Source organism: Stylophora pistillata, chromosome 12 (genome assembly GCF_964205215.1).
Source record: "Stylophora pistillata chromosome 12, jaStyPist1.2, whole genome shotgun sequence".
In the NCBI taxonomy this organism is placed as follows: domain Eukaryota; kingdom Metazoa; phylum Cnidaria; class Anthozoa; order Scleractinia; family Pocilloporidae; genus Stylophora; species Stylophora pistillata.
This window is the reverse complement of record NC_142530.1, coordinates 13,056,818-13,076,690: the sequence shown is the minus strand read 5'-3', so window position 1 is coordinate 13,076,690 and position 19,873 is coordinate 13,056,818. Positions and strand designations below refer to the sequence as shown.

The 19,873-nt window shown below is 37.2% G+C and overlaps 1 protein-coding gene across 2 annotated transcripts; it reads right to left on the bottom strand.

Annotated features, from left to right (window-relative positions):
- Positions 1 to 1,832: 1,832 nt before the first annotated feature.
- Positions 1,833 to 19,805, bottom strand: LOC111328363 (signal transducer and activator of transcription 5B). Of its 2 annotated transcripts, none has more exons than XM_088741822.1 (26): positions 19,447 to 19,805; positions 18,695 to 18,794; positions 18,505 to 18,588; positions 18,023 to 18,112; positions 16,650 to 16,766; positions 16,037 to 16,124; positions 15,286 to 15,341; positions 13,733 to 13,825; positions 12,734 to 12,882; positions 12,120 to 12,171; positions 11,681 to 11,787; positions 11,454 to 11,522; positions 11,267 to 11,332; positions 11,136 to 11,177; positions 10,171 to 10,213; positions 10,025 to 10,078; positions 9,149 to 9,265; positions 8,713 to 8,805; positions 8,218 to 8,356; positions 7,974 to 8,029; positions 7,668 to 7,762; positions 7,178 to 7,314; positions 6,463 to 6,615; positions 5,176 to 5,236; positions 4,775 to 4,826; positions 1,833 to 4,511 (listed from the first exon to the last, which is right to left on the bottom strand). In XM_088741822.1, the coding sequence occupies exons 1-26, from the start codon at positions 19,584 to 19,586 to the stop codon at positions 4,509 to 4,511; spliced, it is 2,256 nt and encodes a 751-aa protein (XP_088597948.1). In that variant the 5' UTR covers positions 19,587 to 19,805; the 3' UTR covers positions 1,833 to 4,508. The 2 variants fall into 2 exon arrangements, with proteins under 2 accessions (XP_088597948.1, XP_022788507.1); XM_022932772.2 differs by having other exon boundaries at positions 1,833 to 4,488; positions 19,447 to 19,803.
- Positions 19,806 to 19,873: the final 68 nt, after the last annotated feature.

The following is a 19,873-nucleotide window of genomic DNA, read 5'->3' as shown; positions in this document are numbered from 1 at the left end:
GACAATTGTTGGGTGTATTTATTACACTCTGAGTTCCAGGTTGGGCAAGAAACAATGAAATGTACTTTTCAATGTCAACATGGCCTACAACCCCTTCTCCAAATTCATTACATTCTAGACCAATTTGTTTCAGTAATTCTTGGTGGGTGTCATTCAGATTACCAAAAATCTCATCTTTACTTAAAATTGAATTGATGCCAATGGCCACTTCCAATTTTTTCCCCACTTGTTTCTTAGTGCATCTTGTGTTTCCTTTTGTCCAATCGCAAGGGACCCGACAATTCCACAAGAAAATTCCAAAAATGCCGAGTGCTGTTTTTTAAAAACACAAGGCATAACAACATCCTTGAAAAAAGAACCATTGTCAATTTCAAGGAGCCAGTTGCAAGAATTAGGTTTTTTCTTTTGAACTATTTCAGTGAACACTTGCCTCTGGTTATAGAAACCAGTGCTTGTTGAGGGCTCTGGAGAAAACAGTGCCTGAAGTTCTGGGTAGTGCAGGAAAAGTTCATCTCTGAACTTGCATAATTTGCTGTGAAAATCATGATTTCCATCAGTTCCTTGCAGTAGAAAGTCCACAGGTTACACAAGTTTGGCAATCTTTGGTAAAACGAAATCCACAAGTTCTTCATCGTTCAAACAGTTCAGCACTTCACTGACCCTTTGCTTCCTGGAATAAGGATTACTCTCGTCGTCTAAAAATTTTTCTGCACAATGTCTTAATGAAACCCGTTTCCGAGAGGTTGACAAGCCATCCAGTTTGTGCTCCGGATAAAGACGAAGATGTTCGTTTAAATTCTTTTTGTTTTTCTAAAATTTACCACAGTTTTGAAATGGGCAATGAAGTCGAATATTTACTGACTCGGCGTGAAGCACATTTTCCTTTGCTCGACAAGACATCCAAACAAACAACAAAAATTAAAATAAAAACAATTAGCCGGCAAAAGAAACAATACATGTTTAAAAGTACTTTAAATGCTGAATATCCCCGCGTCAAAAAGCCCGCGATAATGGAACTGACTTCGAGAGAGCAACGAAGGTTCGATCAAAACTTCTTTAAAATCAGCACATTTAAAAAATAATATCAACACAAACACACCATTCCCAGAAACAAGGCAGCTTTAATACGAATAACATTAACTGTTGATAAAGCGAATGCCCGATCCAGTACATAAGTATGAAATAAAAAAGCAAACTTCATACAAATTATGCAGAGTACATCGAGCTTACGTTTGGATTGTCTGCAATGTTCATCGCGAAAAGCTGTCAAAGTATTTAACCACGCAGACACGGAGTTTCTTTTCATGGCAGTAGCTGCATTGTTCAAACTACCCATGACAAGTCTTCTCACTTGTTAAAGTGCGAAAGTAGTTAGCTACATCGACCTCGCGTCACGCCGACCGGCCGCCATGAAAACAGGTTGAATTGGTGCGCGCGTTGGTTAATGGGATACGGCATTAAAATTTCTTTCCCCAGGCCCCCGCAATGACGTCACAGATCACCTGGTTGTTTTCGGACATCCCAATGATGACATACAGCTGTACATGATGACAAAGCGGGTAGAGCACTATACACAATTACCACACAAAATGAGCGTTCACTTAAATTTTGTCGGCCAATGTAAAAGCCACAGTGAGATCAGTTTGGGAACACGTCTCGGACGAACATAATTTTCCGCGGGTAAAAAAGGCAAAACCAACATCATTATCAAGTAATGCATCAGCAAGAATTCACTCAGGCGGATCACTTTCGTTATCAAATTTTTCCTTGGATGAGGCCTTTCCCAATTGCATGCATTTTATTTTTCCCGAGAAAGAGTACAACAACCAGAATTCAAATTTTTATATTTAATAGCTGACTTCTGTCTTCGTTTACAAATACTACGATCCTCTAGCTTTTTTAATTACTTAAATTCTAAATTCCTAAAGCAATGAACATCCTCCATAGGTCGTTTAAAATGATTACAAAAGAAAATTAATGCAAATGATCTTTACAGTGGCAAATGTTGCACAAGAAGAGGACTCTGTTAAAACTGTTACTGTTGGTGGGCAAAAACATTTAAAGCTTTCCTTGCATGATAACTTCCGTTAAGGCTAAATTAAAATAATCATCATTCTCTGCCATTTAAGAAATCATGTAATTTGTTTTTAACAATTCAGTTGAACGAACCACCGTCATAGCACCACGATTTCTTTAGAAACTTACCCCCTTTAACAAGAAATAATTTACGCTATGATCATCTGAGAGACAAAGAGCACCACCAGTTACTTCAAAATCTCATCAGTATTCATATGAAACCTCCTGGTATCAATAATCTCTATCCAAAAATAAACAGGGAACAGGTCTCCGAATTGACACGAAAAGCCACAACTCTCGTAACCCTTCCTTGACTGTGGATTGACCTCTGCACGAGAGGCTCTTCAAGGCAAAAGTCTAGCATATCGTCTGTCAATCACTTTAAGAGCAAACATTTTTTACAGGGTACATCATATTAAGAATGGGGCCGGACTAGCAACACACGTTCATGCTGATAATACAATATAGTTTAAACTCAGAACTCAATAAACAACATAAAACTATAAACTTTAAGAACCACATCACTGTAGTAGACCCTAAAGAATTCCGCCAGTTTAGTTCCGAAGATGTTCCATTAAGAAACATAAAAGATAAGAAAACCATACAATCAAAGTAACCATAAAACTTTTGTGTTGTATAAGTCCTAAGATAGGAATTAACATCTGCACACACCTACCTGACATATATCCAGGAGTTAAGGTATAGTTTACGAACCTTGGAGAACGACAAAAAACTTTGCTGCGTATCTGCCTCAAATTTACTTACTCCAATTACTAATAATTCCTTCAAGTCTTATCAATATATTACGTTACCTGTCACTTAACCTTGTAATGATACAAAAAAAAAAGTGCCTAATGCAAATGTCTTAATATTTGCTCAATATTTTATAACTATAATATATTCTGTGGTGGAATGGATGCAAGGCTGTGCTCTAAGAAAAATTGAAGAGAGCCCAGTGCTCAGAAACTGTGAAATCCAGAGTGCTCAGAATATGCTTTTTATGAAAAAACTAAGAATCCTGGGTCGCCCAAGAACAAATGTAAGGCGCCAGAGGCCACCGGGCGCTGCTAGACCACAGCCCTGGGATGAGTCACTCGCTGTGATTAGGACGAACTTAAGTTAAGTAACAAACATATATTTAGGCCAAAAGAGAAATTAAATCCCGTATACCACGTAATATTCAAATAAACAGCTAAGAGTTAAAAGAGCAAATAAATTTAAAACGTTTTCGCCTTTGAAAATGATTTCTTTTCCTCGGTTTCCGCCCGCAAAACCGTCCTAACATCAGAAAACATTGCGGCCAGTTTTTCTCATATTCGCCGTTATCCCTAAAAAACTACCTGGCGGTATAAAAAAAAATTAAAGAAAACAACGGCGTATAACCTTTAATAAATAGCCAAAGGCCGTGGACACTTTGAGTTCACTCTTTGGTAATAATTCTATCCCAAAGAACAACCAGCATAGTAATCGGTGTCTTTGAATAATACAATACAACACACTATGAAAGAAAAGTGATTTTGTGAGTCGTGCGTGCCACGCCTTTTAGCTAATTCAGTTTTGTACGATAGGCGTCGACAAAAACTCACTCAAAATACGTATCTTAAGTGCGATCCTTGGGTTTGGCCAAATGGATGACAGAACAGCCATCTTAACTATTCCCCGAAGCAAACTCTGGCGAGTGCCAGGTTTTAAAATATGCAGTATAGTGCTCCCGGTTTGCTGGGACAAACTAAGACAATGCACATGGATCGAGAGGATAGTACCTTGAAAAACTGTTTACCACATCTACATTTAGCTAAATTGTTGACGCAGGTTTTAAATCCCGATCAAAACTGAACAGTCGCAAAATTGACACAATGAAAAACAAAACTTTTGGTCCCTCTTGAGCCTGGGAAAAGAGCTTTGTTTCTGAAAAGAATTACGTTCACTTTTCTCATTTTGTTTTGGGATGGGACTAGAAACAAGGATTTGCAAACCTTTATATTCCATCCCCTTGGACTACAAGAGTGGACCAGTGCTGTACAACTTCAACACACGTCAATTTTTTAACGACTCCTTTCCTCAACTGTCTCCAAGGTTCGTAACTAGCCCCTACTGCGGCTGCGCAGGATTTATGTCATTTAAAATAGAGAGATCAAAATCCTCACCCATCGCGGCTGCCATGGCCGCCATATAACTAGATGGTCCACTATAAGCCTGAAGGCCGCTCAGGAACACATTGCTCAACGCCAGCTCGGGCGCCAACTGTCCATAGTCCCCAACAATTTCCTGGTTACCTAGACCGAGTTCTGTTCCATCCAGAACGGTAGAGCTGGCAACAGACTGGGGCGAGGGCGGGGAGGCAGGGGAACCTGGGTACAATGACAAATCTGCAAAGCCGTGAAATGGATACGAACTTGATGGCGGAGTTTCCTAGGCAACGACCAAAGAAATTACTACGGCAATTAGACAATGAAGGCAGTTATGAAAATATAAGTTACTTAGCAGTTTCAGTAAAAAAGACCCTTGCACATACTGCGGAGACATTCGAAACCACTAACAGAAACAAGACATTCAACAAAGCCAATGGTTATCTGAATTTTATCACTCAACTCTAGTTTGGTCGAAACCTTAGTTGAAAGAGTAAAAGTACAATGGTTTCTCTCTAGAAGCTACAAAGCACAACGTAACCAGCTGAAACACATCACAAGACGCTTACCATGGTAGAGTCCCTTCCAGCCGGGTACATAGGACTCTTGCCGCCCTGTTTCCTAGGTGACGATTAATGAAAAAAAGAAACAGATATTAAAACACTTAGCAGTTTCCAATCTGATCTTTCTATCTAGAGTAAATTAAAACTGTAGATGGACTCAAAAGAAGTCATTTTGGTCGTAAAAAGAGGTGTAGATCGGATTCAGGCCAGCCCTAAAAAACACTGATCACTGCAACTTGTATGATCATGCGTCTATGTTAGTTTTGTCTATAACTACTACTTGGCCAACTGGAGTTACCGACGTCACAGTTAAACGAAAATAAACAAAAAATAAAAATTATTTAACTACAGTGACTTGGTACGGAAGTGTAATTATTTCATCTTTTCTAAACTACTAGCTTACTCACCCTGCCAGCCTCACTGCCAGTACAGTTTGCTGATAATCATTATTATCAGTATCTTGGTTTTCTAAAATACATTCCAAGGGAGAAAAGGAGTATTCAGTTGAAATGTCTCAGGATTTCAACCACTGCTGTTCGATTACTTTCACTAACTGAGAACGAAACTTATTGTCTTCAGATGGATCTGCGGGCGATTATGGACCTCAATACTCAGCGATACGACCCACCAAAACGATTAATAAGTTACTAATTATCCAACACGCCGAACTGATATTTCAGCGCGGGCGAATTTCGCGGATGTATATATTACGAGGAGTGCGTGACAGAAGTATGCGAAGCGGAACGGAATTGGCGCGTTGTCATGTTGCTGTTTCTATTTTCTTCAATAAATGATGAAATTTCATTGTCGTCTCACTGCTTTTCTTCGTTCGATTTGTCTAATAAACTTGGATCAATATTCGCCAGCCACTCCGACTCTTCGTCGTCAGAAAAATGGTTTAAATCGTCCGCTTTTTTTTTTGTAACTTCAATCCAATTCGTCGCTTGCGCGATGCGAGAAAATCTGTCTAACTGGTTCTCTGGAGTACAAATACTGTGTGATATTGGTACTCGTCTTGGGCGTTATTCGTACTCTACGGAGTGTAGTTGGATAATACCAATAATTATTACACGACTCGGGCAGTCAGAGGGCCAATAACTAAAATCAACCAATCAAAATGCTCTATTGCCGGTCAATGTTCTCTCAGTATTGGACCGGGCACTGTCCCAAATGGTCCCGAATGATACCGCACTTGTGTCCCTTTGAATTTCAGTCGTATAATAAATCTCTTATTAACCAAGCTTGCTCGGGACAGTACTGGAAGAATACCGGCCCTCGGTCTTTTTTGTACGGACCTCGCTGCGCTCGGTCCGTATTGTCAAGACCTCGGGCCGATATTCTCCCAGTGCGGCCCTCGCGCTTGGTTAATAAGATATATTTATTGAAATGTTTGAGGTATCTCTAGGTAGACCAGAAACTTTAGTCTGTCGGCTGAACGTTTTGCGTCGCGGTGTGAGAACTACTCAGAGCCAGATTTTGTCAAAGGATGTTCAGTCTTTTGATAATGGCATTGACCCAAAATAGCAAGGAAACTACCAATACTTGTTAAAACAACTATATGAATATCATATGGTTGAACGGCGGCAAGGGTAGTTACTAAAAGAAACCTCACTGCAATTTACGACACAACTACTCCATAGGTATTTTCATGTCCTTTTCTGTTAATGATACAGTGTAGTTATAGTCTTACTTACCATCATTGGTATAGTACGGACCAAAAGCGTCATCTTTGGCTATGTTAGGGAAAAGCTGAACAAGTTCTCCCAAGTCTTTTAGTCGGTCAGAAAATTTTCTCATTTGCAGATGTGTGTTCGTCCATGGAGCCACATCGAAAACTTCACACGGACCTAAACCACACAACGGTGAGACACACGCATAAGTTGTTTTGATTTTCCCTTTTTTCTTTTCATCGTATCTTTGCTATCCGAGTGATGAAAGTTCCACACTTTCCTTAGTTTTGCCGTGTACAGGGTTTGGGGATGGTACAAATACCTAAGGAATCATTTGCTTCAAAATGCCTTTTTTAAGTCACCAGTACCAACCTCTACGAGATTCAGACTTGTGGAAAATACCTTCATAGTTAAGAAAAAACTCCCCAACCTGTCTGTTCTGAGGTGAGCCGAAATACATATATATTTTTTCGTTGAATTATTCTTCACGTACGACGAGCAAAAGTTTATGTAAAAGTTCTTCCCTCTAAAATTGAAAACTTGTCTCCCCAAATATCGCTTCATAACTAGTGAAGTTTCAAATAAATCAGTCGGAGAGTGAAGATAAAAGCAGGTTGGGCATATCGAAAAATAAATAGCTTTCCCAAGCAAGCCTCAAGAAATGTCTAATACTGCAGTGCGCACCTTTTTCCCGGCTTAAGAGCATGTTCACCTCGTATAGAGTAACTGGCTTTCTTACCACCGTCATATGTATTAACATAGGCGACGCTAATTCCACCAATCTCTGTCTCACTGAACCTCAGCAGGAACGTGCCAGAATTACAGCCTCTTAACATGTCATGCGCAATATTCTTGCTGATGAAACCAGCCACGCGTCTATAATAAAAACCAGTAATGTTCATGGCTACAGTCTTCCTTTGTTTTGTCTGTTTACGTTTATATACAAGTCCATACATTTTTGTTTTTCCTCATAAGCTATACAACCAAAAGAGGAAATATTTAGCTGGTTCCAGTGGTCCCCTGACCACCGTGTTTAACAGACATCCCAGTCAATGATCCCGCTCGCCTGCACAGTTCTACCACATTCAAATGTTCGAGGCTCGTTTTCTTTTACAGATAAGTAGAAATGAATAATTCGAGAAAAATTATGGTTATGGTTGTACTTAAACATAATTCATCCGCCTATCTTCAAGTGCAAAACAGGATAGAAGGAAATTTGATTCACATACTCGTCCCTCCATTCGTCCAGCAGCCGTCTTGACACCACATCTAAGGCTCCGTAAAACCATTTCCAAAAGGAGAAGGAGCGACCGTTCATATGATCCTAATGTACATAAGCACTGAGTTACAAATTGACTCGAAGTAACAGAATATCTATTTATCTATCTATTCTTACTAACTAGCTCAATAATTCAAAAAGCCAAAACAAACTGCGGATAAAATTGTAAAAAAAAACTGTTCTATAATCACGTAGACAATAGAACTTGCTGTTGAATAAGAATTTAATAACTGTAAAATATTTCACAAATATGTACCCTATTGAAGAGCTGTCTTGTAACCATGGCATTGTCCATACCTCCCTCCATTTTGCCTTTAAAATAAAAACAGAATTTTAGGATGATAACGTTACAAATACAAACGAAATTGATGTTTTTAACGACCTCTGTAAAGGTTAGATTTGCTGCCCGTTTTCTACAAATTGACAAAGGAAATTCTCCGGACTAAAGGAAGTAGGAAAAAACGAACTGAATCTAAAAAGGTCTAGCAAAAAGCTTTCACCTGGAAAAATCTTCTTCCCTAAGAACGCGATGCTGTCAGGGCTAAGTGGGAGTTGATTGTTAAGAGCCCATCTTTTGTTCAGAGCTTCTGCAAAGCGGGGCCATTCAACTTGATCGGGGACATCGAAAAGTTTCCTTTCCTATGCAAAAAATAATAAATCATAGTTAAACCAGTTTTATTATGGACAGGTTTTAAATAAAACCTAATGAAATCATTTGCTAATTAGATTCTTCGCCAAGAATTTCTCAGCAGAATCAATATAACGACACCAAATTTTGTGGGGGAACATAAGTAACGATGGTCAGCGATCTACGAAATATCCAATGGGTAACAGTATTACCCATTTTAATAAGGTTTATTTCCGTACTGCAGCCCATACCAAGCTACGCAACGGACTATGACGCGCACTGGCCTTTGGTTAGATTTACGATCACTGAAAAATTTATCATGTTTTCATTTTTGTTGATCTCTTCTGAACTAAATATATAATCTGACCTTGTCAGCGAATGCGTTGTCCCAGAAAACAGTTGCTTCAGCATCACACTGTTGATTGCCATGAACTGTCACAACCACAGGAACTGAAATCGCCTTTGGACCACAAACAATGCAAGGACTAAGTACACTGTACTAACCAACGGGGCAAAGTGCGATGGGTTATGTTTTGTATTGTGACCGGTCAACAAATGACAACAGAATTAAAAGAAGAAAAACGGTTGCGAGATAGAGGTTCGTAAAATAAGACTAACTAACGAGTAGTAGCTAGTCGAGAAGGTCTTTGTAAGGACTGTGAGGGTCGGCGTCTCTCTTCTTTTGCATTGTAGTCTGTTGTCTCTGTTGGTGCATGGAAGTTTCAAAAGTACAACTAGGCTGTATAAATAGCGCTGAAAACCTCAACACTGGTTCATCCCCTGCTCTTCCCGGCTCCACCTACCGATATATTGAATATTTCCTTTCCGAGGTTGATCTGTGTGGAGAAGAGTAATGCCGACTTCTCTTCTGTCACTACTTCCTTGTTCTTACCGCCCTGTCTTGTGGCTTTGGCCAGAGACTAAAAGACACCATAACAACACTGTTTGCTGACCGTAGATGAATAAACAACCTAATAATATAATCAACTTCAAACCATTTACATAACAACTACTCCATATATACGGAAGAAAAACCTTGTTAAGTCTCGATAATAATTTTTCGCGTACCACAAAATGAGCAGAGGAATAGGCTCCTCCTCCCGTAATATTAAGTTTCCAACAATATCTCGGAATGTTTCACAAAAACCACCTGGGCGCAGTTGTTCGAAGGCCGATTAATGCTAACCCAGCGTTAAATTTTAATCAAGGTTTCTTTATCTAAATGTTCAAAATGCTTTTTGAGAACATGTTCTCTATTCTTTTTGGAAAATCCAATCATTAAATTATAGACAAAAGAATTTAAATTGAATTTTCTATTTAAGCTTTCAGGTACCTTGACCCAGCTTTGAACAACCCGCCCCAGATCATACAAACAAAGTTCCAAATGGTTCCCGCTAAAAACGTTTTCCCTCTGATCTCAGCACCAAACAGGCCAACTATTTTGAGTTTTGATGATTTTACAAAATTGACACACGACGAAAAATCGTTTTCCTCGCGATTCAGAGTCACTATCCCCTGTAGACATGCTTTCCTTGGAAGACTGAGACATTCGACTGTTATACTGCAACTCAGCACAGAATACTCCAAACGATGTGATCCTCAATTGATTGTTTGATTCTACAAATGACAGTTACTGTAACTCGCGAGACAAACAACTGAACATTCCTTGAGAAGCTTACCAAGTTTTTGAATTCACCAATCAGCTTCCCTGTGACTTGGTTGAATTCCAGTGTCTAAAAACAAGAAAGACATTAGAATTCATTTGGACTTCACCAAAAATACATCCATCAGGAGGTCAATAAAGAGCAGCAAACACTCTACCGACCTTCTTGTTGTTCAACACAGGACTGTTGTTTGATGATACACTGCTGCATAACGAAAAGAAACAGCATCACTATCGCAAAAATATATTTTATCTATAACTTTACCAGAAACACTGTTATTGGTATGTTGGCACTAAAATAAGCACAAAGGAAATATTTGCTTGCAAATAGAATTTTTATGCTTCTTCTCCCCGTTGTGTACTTTTTATTTCTTTTGGGGGCCTGGGACTTGGGTGGCATTTATTTGGATTATACCCAATACCCTTTAGGATACTTGGGCTTGCCAAGTGACCAGGCTCCCATGTGAGCGTCACTCCGTTCCATCTTGATGGTGGTTAAAGACGTGGTTTTTCATCCCTCCTCCTCCCCTTGTCCCAGCCACTCATTTTCAGCTCATTATAATGTATTTTTTGGCGTTTTCAGTGCCCTCACCTTTACTGGGCCAAACTTTGTATCAAGGATTTGATTGAACAGTAATTTTAAATAAATGCGGCTTTGGGATTTTGCCCATAGCCATTTACTCCAATTGTTGATTGGTTATAATTTTTCCCAGTAAACATAGCTCAGGCAAGGCAGCATATTTGGGTTGTTCATATAATTTATAAGGGAGAAAAGGCATAAAGTTATTATTTGAGTTGCCAATAATTGAGAAATTCCAATTCAAGGCAATAATCGCTCAAACCACTTCACGTTACTTTACTCGGACAACCGAGTAACACTGACCACCCACAAATGCTGACAACATCCAAAATGAAAATCATTGCTGCTTATAAATCCTAAACTGTCAACATCAGCGGTGTACTTTGAAATGGGTATTGGCTTAGTACTGAGACAGGTTTACCCTATCTTCCAACCTTATACCTGCCAATGTCTCTTATACGGGAAAATGTAAAGGAAAAGGGTAGATTCATGTGTATCATAAATCATAAAGAACAAATTGTAATAAAAGTTCAACAGTAGTTTTTACCTCTTGCGATTCCCAACATTAAGACCTTGTGCTTGCTTTTCACTTCAAAACATAATATAAAAAGAAGTCAGCTAACATCTATAATCAAAATTTTGAACCGTTTAATTTGATAAAACCGTGTTGGTACTTACGAAATGAGCGTACAGGTAACCTCTGGTGGATGCGTTTGGATATTCAGTTTTCCACCAAGAAGATGCCTACACATATCAATTGGAAATTAGTATTATCTGATACTTACTCAGTATCAATTAAGTGCACATCTTCAAAAACTCATTTGACACTCAAACATGAAAACTTCATGAGCTAGTAGATGCTTACCGCACCACAACTCCAAACTTGGTTTGAATCTTTAAGACTTGAGGAGGTTGTTTCTCTATGATAAATGTCCTACAAAGTAAAATAACACATTCAGGTAATTGTGGAGATAGGTAATGGAACACGGCACATGCCTCTCAACTGAATGCACATATTTTACCAAAATTAAGAAGGGCAGCATGCTAAATGCAAAAAAAACAATCAGACACATGCTTCTGTTTAGGACTTACTTAGTCAAGAACAGTTTCATGAGGTTTCTTGCTGATGTTTTTACATTATCCATTCGCTTCAGTTCTAATTCATTCCCCTGAAATGCTTGATGGAAAAGATTGTCCAGCTAAAAAAAAAATTAACTGCTCATGTACAGTCACGTATAACATACATATTAAAATTCGCAGCTTTGTGCACGTTACTTTTAATTAATAAAAATACATTTCCGTAGATTCTGCTGAAAAACCCTTAGACAAAGCACATATCATAGCAGTGTCCACTGTCACTATTATTAGTCTACTCTTCTTTGCAATGCAATAGAGCAACCCAGAAAGTAAATTCAAATCAATCTGCTGCCTGGTTTACCCCACATCTCCAATAAATTGCCTTGAAATACTTTCCAGTGATATGTATGTCACCCGAAGAAGAACATAAAAAAGCGCAGTCCTCTGTGCTAACCTGGGAAGCTTGTTGAAACAATTTCCACAGAAGTTCAGCAAGTGTTTCACAACTATCAAAGGAAAAAAGAGAGAGCATTTCAATTTAAGATACTTAATATAATCATATATAACTAATTCAATGTCATTCAAAACAGTACATAAGAATCACAAATAAAACATATTTCCTCAATTTCAGTTTTGCTTTTAAGGATGTAACACATTCATCTAACTTAAAAATATATTTTGACAGGAAATTTTGAGTTAAAGCAAAATATGAAACAAAAAAATGCATTATTATGTAGGTACAAGAATGACTTATGAAAAGACAATGAGTACTTGATTACCTAAGATCAGAGTGACTTATTAAACTGATTGACTGTATAATTGTTGTGTAGTGAAAGTCAGTATGTATGCAAGTGTATGAGGCCAATGAACTAGTCATTGTAAATAAAGAGTGTACCAAATAATGGCTATAGATATAAAAGATTATAGATAGAGGGCAAATTTTTGTAATGTGGTAATGCCAACAGCTGCATACATGTACGGGAATAAGAGTGGAAATTTGGAAAACACGTACTCGTACTTACAATAATTACCATTTAGTACTACACTACATAAATAACACCATCATACATTTCTTGTAGTTTGTCAAGTGACTGTGGAGCCTTAAAACCACACAGGGATCTCTGTTGTAGATGTCGCCATTCAGCAATCTCTTCAAAAGTACTCTTTACTATTTCAGATAACTTCTTCAAATGAGTACAGAGGTATTCAATGAAGCCCTGGGAACCAAAAGGAAGTTAAAGATGAAAAAAAATCAGTAGATGTCCTGACATATTCATCACACTTATGCTACAGTCATACTAAATCTACAAAATGTATGTAAGGTAATAACACGATTATTAAACAATGTTGTACATTGATGCTTGACCACATCCATTTATAAAATAACAGAGCATTTCAAATATGATTTTAATGGTACAGTTGGTAGCTCATTGCCCTGGGAAATGAAGCTTTAAAACATTTTGATGGAGGATTTCTGTTTTATTTCATTTGTTTTTTTGTTTTTTTTTTTCTTTGGCATGAATTTTGATATTTTATATATTTGTAATTATATTGTCCTCCACTGTTATAAAAATTAGTCTTGTAAAATTTGTGAAACACAAGTCTATAGAGCAACACATCCTAAACTGATTATGGGCCTTGAATTGGGAAATGACAATTGGAATGATATAAAGAACTTTACATTCATTTAATACAATGCTAATGGGAAAAAGCCTGGCTGTGACACATGTAAATTACTGGATCACCTCTTTTTGTTACATAGTGGGTTAGCTTCCAAAATAAAATCTTGTAGGATGAAACTGATGGTAAACCCTGTAATGTCCAGTTCAAAGATGTGCACCAGGGCTTGACACTAAAAAACTAAACTAGCCACAGACTAGTAGAAATTCACTTTTGGCTGGTGGTTTTCAATTTCCACCAGTCAGTTTGGTTAGTAACATCTAAGTTGTAACTAGCTACTTGGCTTAAGTGAGTTGAAAAGTTGATGTCGAGCCCTGATACATATACATTGTACCCATCATTGACTGACAACTTATTTTACTGTAAGTCAATATTAACTGGAAATACCAGTCTTTTGGTAATTGACAGCTCTTCGCCCATCTTGCTTAAATCCTGTTGTATTTTTTCTATCTCTTGCTTGATATGGTCTATCCTTTGTTTCTAGAAATTAAAACAATTTAAAATAGACAATTATCGATGGTAGATAATTGATACAATACATGTAAAACCAGGCAATAATCTTCATCAAACAGTGCATGTAAGTTTGAACACAGGCTATTTCCCAAAACCACTAGATCCAATTCCAAACTATTTTGAAAAACCAAACACTAAGAATTCAGTTCACAGTGAGCCTCCAAAACCTCAATAAAAAACACATTTTTACATGAAAAATAGGGGAAGAGGGGGGCTTATTAAAGACTTACTGAGGGCAAAAATGTGATTCACTTAAGGTGGCTGAACACAGTTTTTGATACCTGTGTTTCTTTCACCATTTTCTCTAAAACCCTTGATCTCTAGGTCACCAAAACTGGCAGCAAGCAAGTTAACAACACAAACTTTGTTTTTTTGATAGTTAAGCTGACGTATGTGCCATTGTCATGGCGACATGAATAAATATAAACAGGCCTTTAAAATTGGTTTTGTTTGTCGAAAATCTAGTCATTAGTTTTTCTTTATAATTTGCATGCAACGAGCTTGTAATGATACTCACAAGTTCACACCATTTTGCTAACAATTTAACAGAGAGATCTTTAATTATCCCTTGTTGAAGGTTCCCTTGATTATCTAGAATTTCCTTTGTTAAAAATCAATTTGTTTTGATTCCTCAGTTACTTATTTCCTAAAGTATTTTCGTGCCAAATTTCGTGAAATTCTAATGAGTGGTTCTCAAGAAAAAGGCATATTTCCGAGAAAGCAATTTTCCATTCAATCACAATTTTTTTACTTACTACGCATGTGCTGCATTTAACTGGGTTCTCTTGGCAACGACGAAAAAGCTGAGAGTTCTTTGCACCGTTAACTTTTCTGTCTTTGTAATAAAAGATTAAAGCCCTCAATACACTGTGCCAACTATAGAGAAAAATAGCACAGATAGTGCGGATACGTGTTGAGTAAATAAAACGACCGCTCTATTGACGGCATGTTTGTTTTTTGCAATCCTTGCGCGCATGCTGAATTGCATCAGCAAAAGCGAGTGCGAAAACTGTGTTCAGCCACCTAAATACCATTAAATTCATGCTCAGATACTTATAGAATATACCTTCTTATTCTTTCTTTAGTGTAGATTATCCTGAGTAAAATAGTTTTCACCAGTAAGGACAGATGCAGCCACTTTCAATTTAACTTTATTTGGAACACTGTTTCAAAATCAAAACCCAATTACTAAGACTAACTTCTGATGTTTACCCCAAAACTTTTAAAGTGAAAAGTGTTCCATGTAAAAAGTATTTTTTTATGTTTTTGCCTGATGCACTTAACTGTTATAACTCAGTGCACATCTTGATAAGAATAAAGTGCATGTTTGTTTCATCTTAAAGGGTAACAAAGACTAGTGAGGATTTTGAAGATTCAGGATTCAATACATTAACATGAAATAGTCATTACAGACTATCATAAACCACCTTTTCATTTTCACTGAGCTGTGAAGAATTTGTTATCTTTTGGGCTTCCTGCTGATCTGCAAAACGATTTTCAAAACAAACAAATTATAACTACATATACATCAACTTTACAGTGAACATTTCTATTAAATGGTACAAAAAAAGACATTGTCAAAGGTATAAGTATCACTAATCAGATTATAATTGTTAGTCTTTGAAAAAATTTACTCGTGCTTATTTCTTCCAAATTACACTCCAAATCATGTGATTACCTATACAAATGTTCTAGATTCTGCACTGGACTCTTGTACTCAAAATAATAGTGAGATGGAGACACAGATCAGAGTTTCATTAGTACATTAACTTTAAGCAGTTTGTATTTTGACATTTTCTTTAACTATCTTTCCAACGCAACACAGCAGATATGACAACTACAAATAAGTAATTCCCAGTTATTTTTCTGCAGTACATATCTTGTACTTTCAAATTTCTAATATGCATCATTGCTATGATGCATTTTTCAAGATTATAAAATTGTTTCAAAAGGAACACTGTTTTTTCCACCACAACCTGAAACTCAGGGTCAATTGTCAACTGACCATGGTTTAAATTGTATTCAAACTGGAGTGTAACTACTCTGTGTGTTCCCTACAATTAGGGGGAAATGGTTATTTCTAATCTTTATTTTATGACATAAAAGTTTCCTTTCGTGGTTATACGATAAAATTCAACAGAATGTAACCATGTGGTATAACAGATGCAGTGTACTTACATTTATCTATTTTGCCACTCACTTCCTGGAACTTTATGACATACTGTTCTTTTAGCTGTTCAATTTCTTTCAAGAGGGAATCATTTTTCTGAAATACATGTTCATACATATTGAAGTTCACCTAAGCCTATATACATGTATGAATCTTCAGCACCTCAAAAATTTAGAAAAATTCTCCCACAGAAAGTGAAGAATCCACAATCATAGACATAACAAAAATTTCTCTCACAGTTTTGGCCACAATTGTAAGCTGTTTTAGACAAAAATAATCTAGGTGAATAATAGTCTAGATGATAGAAGTCCTGAAAGGTGCTTTGTTAACCAAACCGACATGTTCTTTCACCAGTTTACAAACTCAAGGCCCTAATGATGACTTTAAAGTCACAATGTCAAGGAGTTGGCCAAAGTTTTATTTACAATTTCACTTCCCACACAAACACCTCATAGGAGTGTCTTATTAGGACAAATTCAATCCTTTCTCTTTTAATACTGTACAAAAAAAGTAAAAAAAAAATACTTTGTTGATTCAGTCATGAGAGGAACTCAAAAAAGACAATCACAGTGAGGTAAGTTTAAAGCTGAGACAGTGTTACAAATTGAACAGAGTGTATACCTGACTATCCTTGACAAGAACATCCAGTCGCTTGCGCAGAGCAACATGTGGGTCTGGAGCACTATCTTCAGTATCCATGTCCTCCATATCTATTGTTGTTGTTGATTCCAATGAAATCTTAAGGTTTGAACAACACAGAGAAGACCTCACTAAAGACCTAAACCTACAGATTTTACTAAAAGAAATTACGTGGTTGTAAACAAAATTTCTCAGCACAAAAATAATTATTTGATATAACAACCCTCTTGAGTATCTAATAAAATAGAGGGAAAAGTTACTGAATGCTGATCGCTCAATGAAGAGGGTATTTTTTCTTATTTTTGCTTGAGAAGAGGGCAAACTTACTAGCTCATGAGTGGTACTCAGGTTGCCTAGCAACAGCTTATGCTATCAAAAAGTTGTTGCTGGAGATTTTCTGTAACAATGGCGTCTCATTTTGAGATAGTTGACAAGGAATATATTGAAGAATGAAAAGACAAGAGTGAAAACGAAAACATGAGGAAAAGCACAGAGTACTGGAAAAACGTTTTTAAAAAGTGGGCGAATGAAAGAAACTTCCAAGCAAATTTAGAAGAGTATGAGAGTGATGTCCTTGACCGAACACTGGCGCAGTCTTATGCCGAGTTACAAAAAGAAAATGGGGATGAATATAAGCCCGACTGCCTGAAAGTAATGCAGGCATCACTGGAGAGATATCTAAAATCAAAAGCCTATCCAAAGTTCTGGTATCTTTGTCCAAAATAAAATTTCATTCAGCTCATTCGTACGTTTGTGGCCATTGATTCTCTGTTAACTTTAAATGGCTTCCTATGACTGATTACTGAAGAGCGCATTCAGAAATTCAGTAGTTTTCCCATCAATTTCATTAACAAGTAATCGCAATGGGTCCTCGTAAAATTAACGATTAATATCACTTGTGTTTTCAGAAGTTGCTGAAATTGCCCTCATCGCTTCACGACTCAGGCAATTTCAGCAATTTTTGAAAACACGCGTGATAATTATTAATCCTTAATTTTACTTGGCCCCATGCGATTACCTATACAAATTACCCAAACAAATTAATTCTCTTACGATGAAAAAGAAAAATCAATGGAAAATAGGTAACACAACCAATTGAAACAGAGATCAATCTCCCAAGGTACTGAAAGATGAATCCAAGTTCACTACAAACAAAGAAACCCAAGCACACTTCTTTCCTACTGTGTGTCAGTGCATTTGTTATCACAAATACAATTGGCAAAGAATAGACTGCATTTCCTGAAATTGCTAAACTACAGTCGCAAGCAACTGTACATGAGCAAGTGAGTCTTCAAAACACTTGCTGCAGAATTTGCATGCACTGTTCATTACTCCAAGTTACTATATATACTTACAGAGACTGCATTCTGGACCAATTCTCTCAGTTTAGAAACAACCCCATAGAAATACTGAGCAAGCTTCACTGGATCATTACCATAGCTCTCCTAACAATGAAAATGTAATGGTGTATAGTTCCACAGGGTTCATGAGAGACAGCAGCAGCCCCATAATAGTGTAAGGATTAATATAACCTAACTGCTGTTTTTGATGGCAATACCGCAAAATATTGGCTGCTAAACCTCCTACAGGTGCATAACACTAAGTGTATTAGGGGCTCAAACACTCAATGAAGATCTCAGATTTTGCATACATTATTCTTACTTAAAAAGAAATGATTGAACCCATTGATTGTTGGCGACATCATAAACAGGTCAAATGTGTTATGAAGTTGTCAAAATATAAGTATAAAAGGAGAAATCAAAATGAGCATATAAACAAAAGATAGGGATCACTGGATATAAAATTACACTTTATTGGTTACTCACTATCAACTTACCTCTATTTTATGAATCACTTCCTCTACTTTCTTTGCTAAAAGCATGTTGTGGAAGTCATTCATAGATGCAGCCAGACCTTCTAGCTGTAAAGCAACAGAAATGTTGCTTAAATTATTGTCAAAGCAAATGTACAGAACAACAAGACTCAAGGTTCATTGCTGATTATTTCTTGCTGTACTGTATGCCTACCTTTTGTTTATGTAGATTCAGGTGGGATATGGTGGCATCCATTAACTGTTTAGCTTTTATCACACTTGATCCCTGAAGATTTGGGTCAATTGCCTCATCCCTGGAGACAAAAAAAGAGACAGGCTTAAATTTTCTGTAAAACAAATAATAAGGAACCAAAGCTAGTCAGGTTGATGAAGAAGGGTCGTTTCTGTAAAAACACAGTCAAACAACATGCAATACAACCCTTCAAAGTCCATATAAGCATGTGAGGTGTCATGGAGATGCACACCTTGTTTTCTTTTGAGGTTTACTGCAACCCTAAATTTATGAATATCATGTTGGTTATGGCTTTAAAAGCCCTCCTTTCTGTTTTGATTTTTTAGTTTGTTTGTTTATTTTAATCATTTCATACTGTGTTTGCTTGTTTGCTCGTTTGCTCGTTTGTTTATAAATAGACATATATTTTATCTATATTTTTTTTATGGAAGTAAGATATTCCCTGTTCCTGGCCACAATGCTAATCAGTGTTGTATCCTTTTTTAAGATAAAGCAGGGGAAGTGAAAAAATTGGGAAATCTCTGTTTCTAAACGAAGAAAATGAAAAAGAGTTCCCAGAAAATCATTATTGAAAAAATCCCAAGTGAGACGAAGATTTGGAAACGTCATATGGTGAGCAGGAGGGGGGAAGGTAACTCTTTGGATTTTTGGATACAAAAAAAAAGCACAGACAGTAGAAACAGCAGAATTTCACGTCACGTCTTTCAACTCACCATGACTGATGAACCAACCACTGCATCAAGTAAATGCACGCCTCGAATTCAAACGATGCGCCAAAAATGGTTTGAAGCTCTGTAAGGATCTTGGTTTTAACATGTGATTCTAAGTTCTGAAAAGTATCCCAAAACGACATAACTGCTTAATAAATTAACCAGGGTTAAATTCTCTTGAAATGTGCCTCTCAAAGTCAACGCCACCACGAAATATGAAATTCGAAGGGCTGACTTATAATTCTCACACTATCGCTCGGCTTGCGCTTAACTCCTCATTACACCAGAGGTAAACAGATCTAATCGATTTTAACGCGGCCTTTCGCTTTTATATCGATGGACACCAATCGTCTTTCCGAGAAATGACAAACTTCCCGTTTTCGACGAATTACTCAACCGAGGTTACATTTCGGACAGTCGGTCATGCTTC

What these genes read in the sequence shown, in the direction of transcription:
- LOC111328363 (XM_022932772.2), bottom strand. Translation starts at nt 19,586, where the DNA reads ATGTCGTTTTGGGATACTTTTCAGAACTTAGAATCACATGTTAAAACC. An exon ending in AGCTCAGTGAAAATGAAAAG is followed by an intron (nt 13,826 to 15,285) that starts GTGGTTTATGAT and finishes TTTAATTTCTAG; the next exon opens with AAACAAAGGATAGACCATAT. An exon ending in AGGAAATATTCAATATATCG is followed by an intron (nt 8,806 to 9,148) that starts GTAGGTGGAGCC and finishes TGTGGTCCAAAG; the next exon opens with GCGATTTCAGTTCCTGTGGT.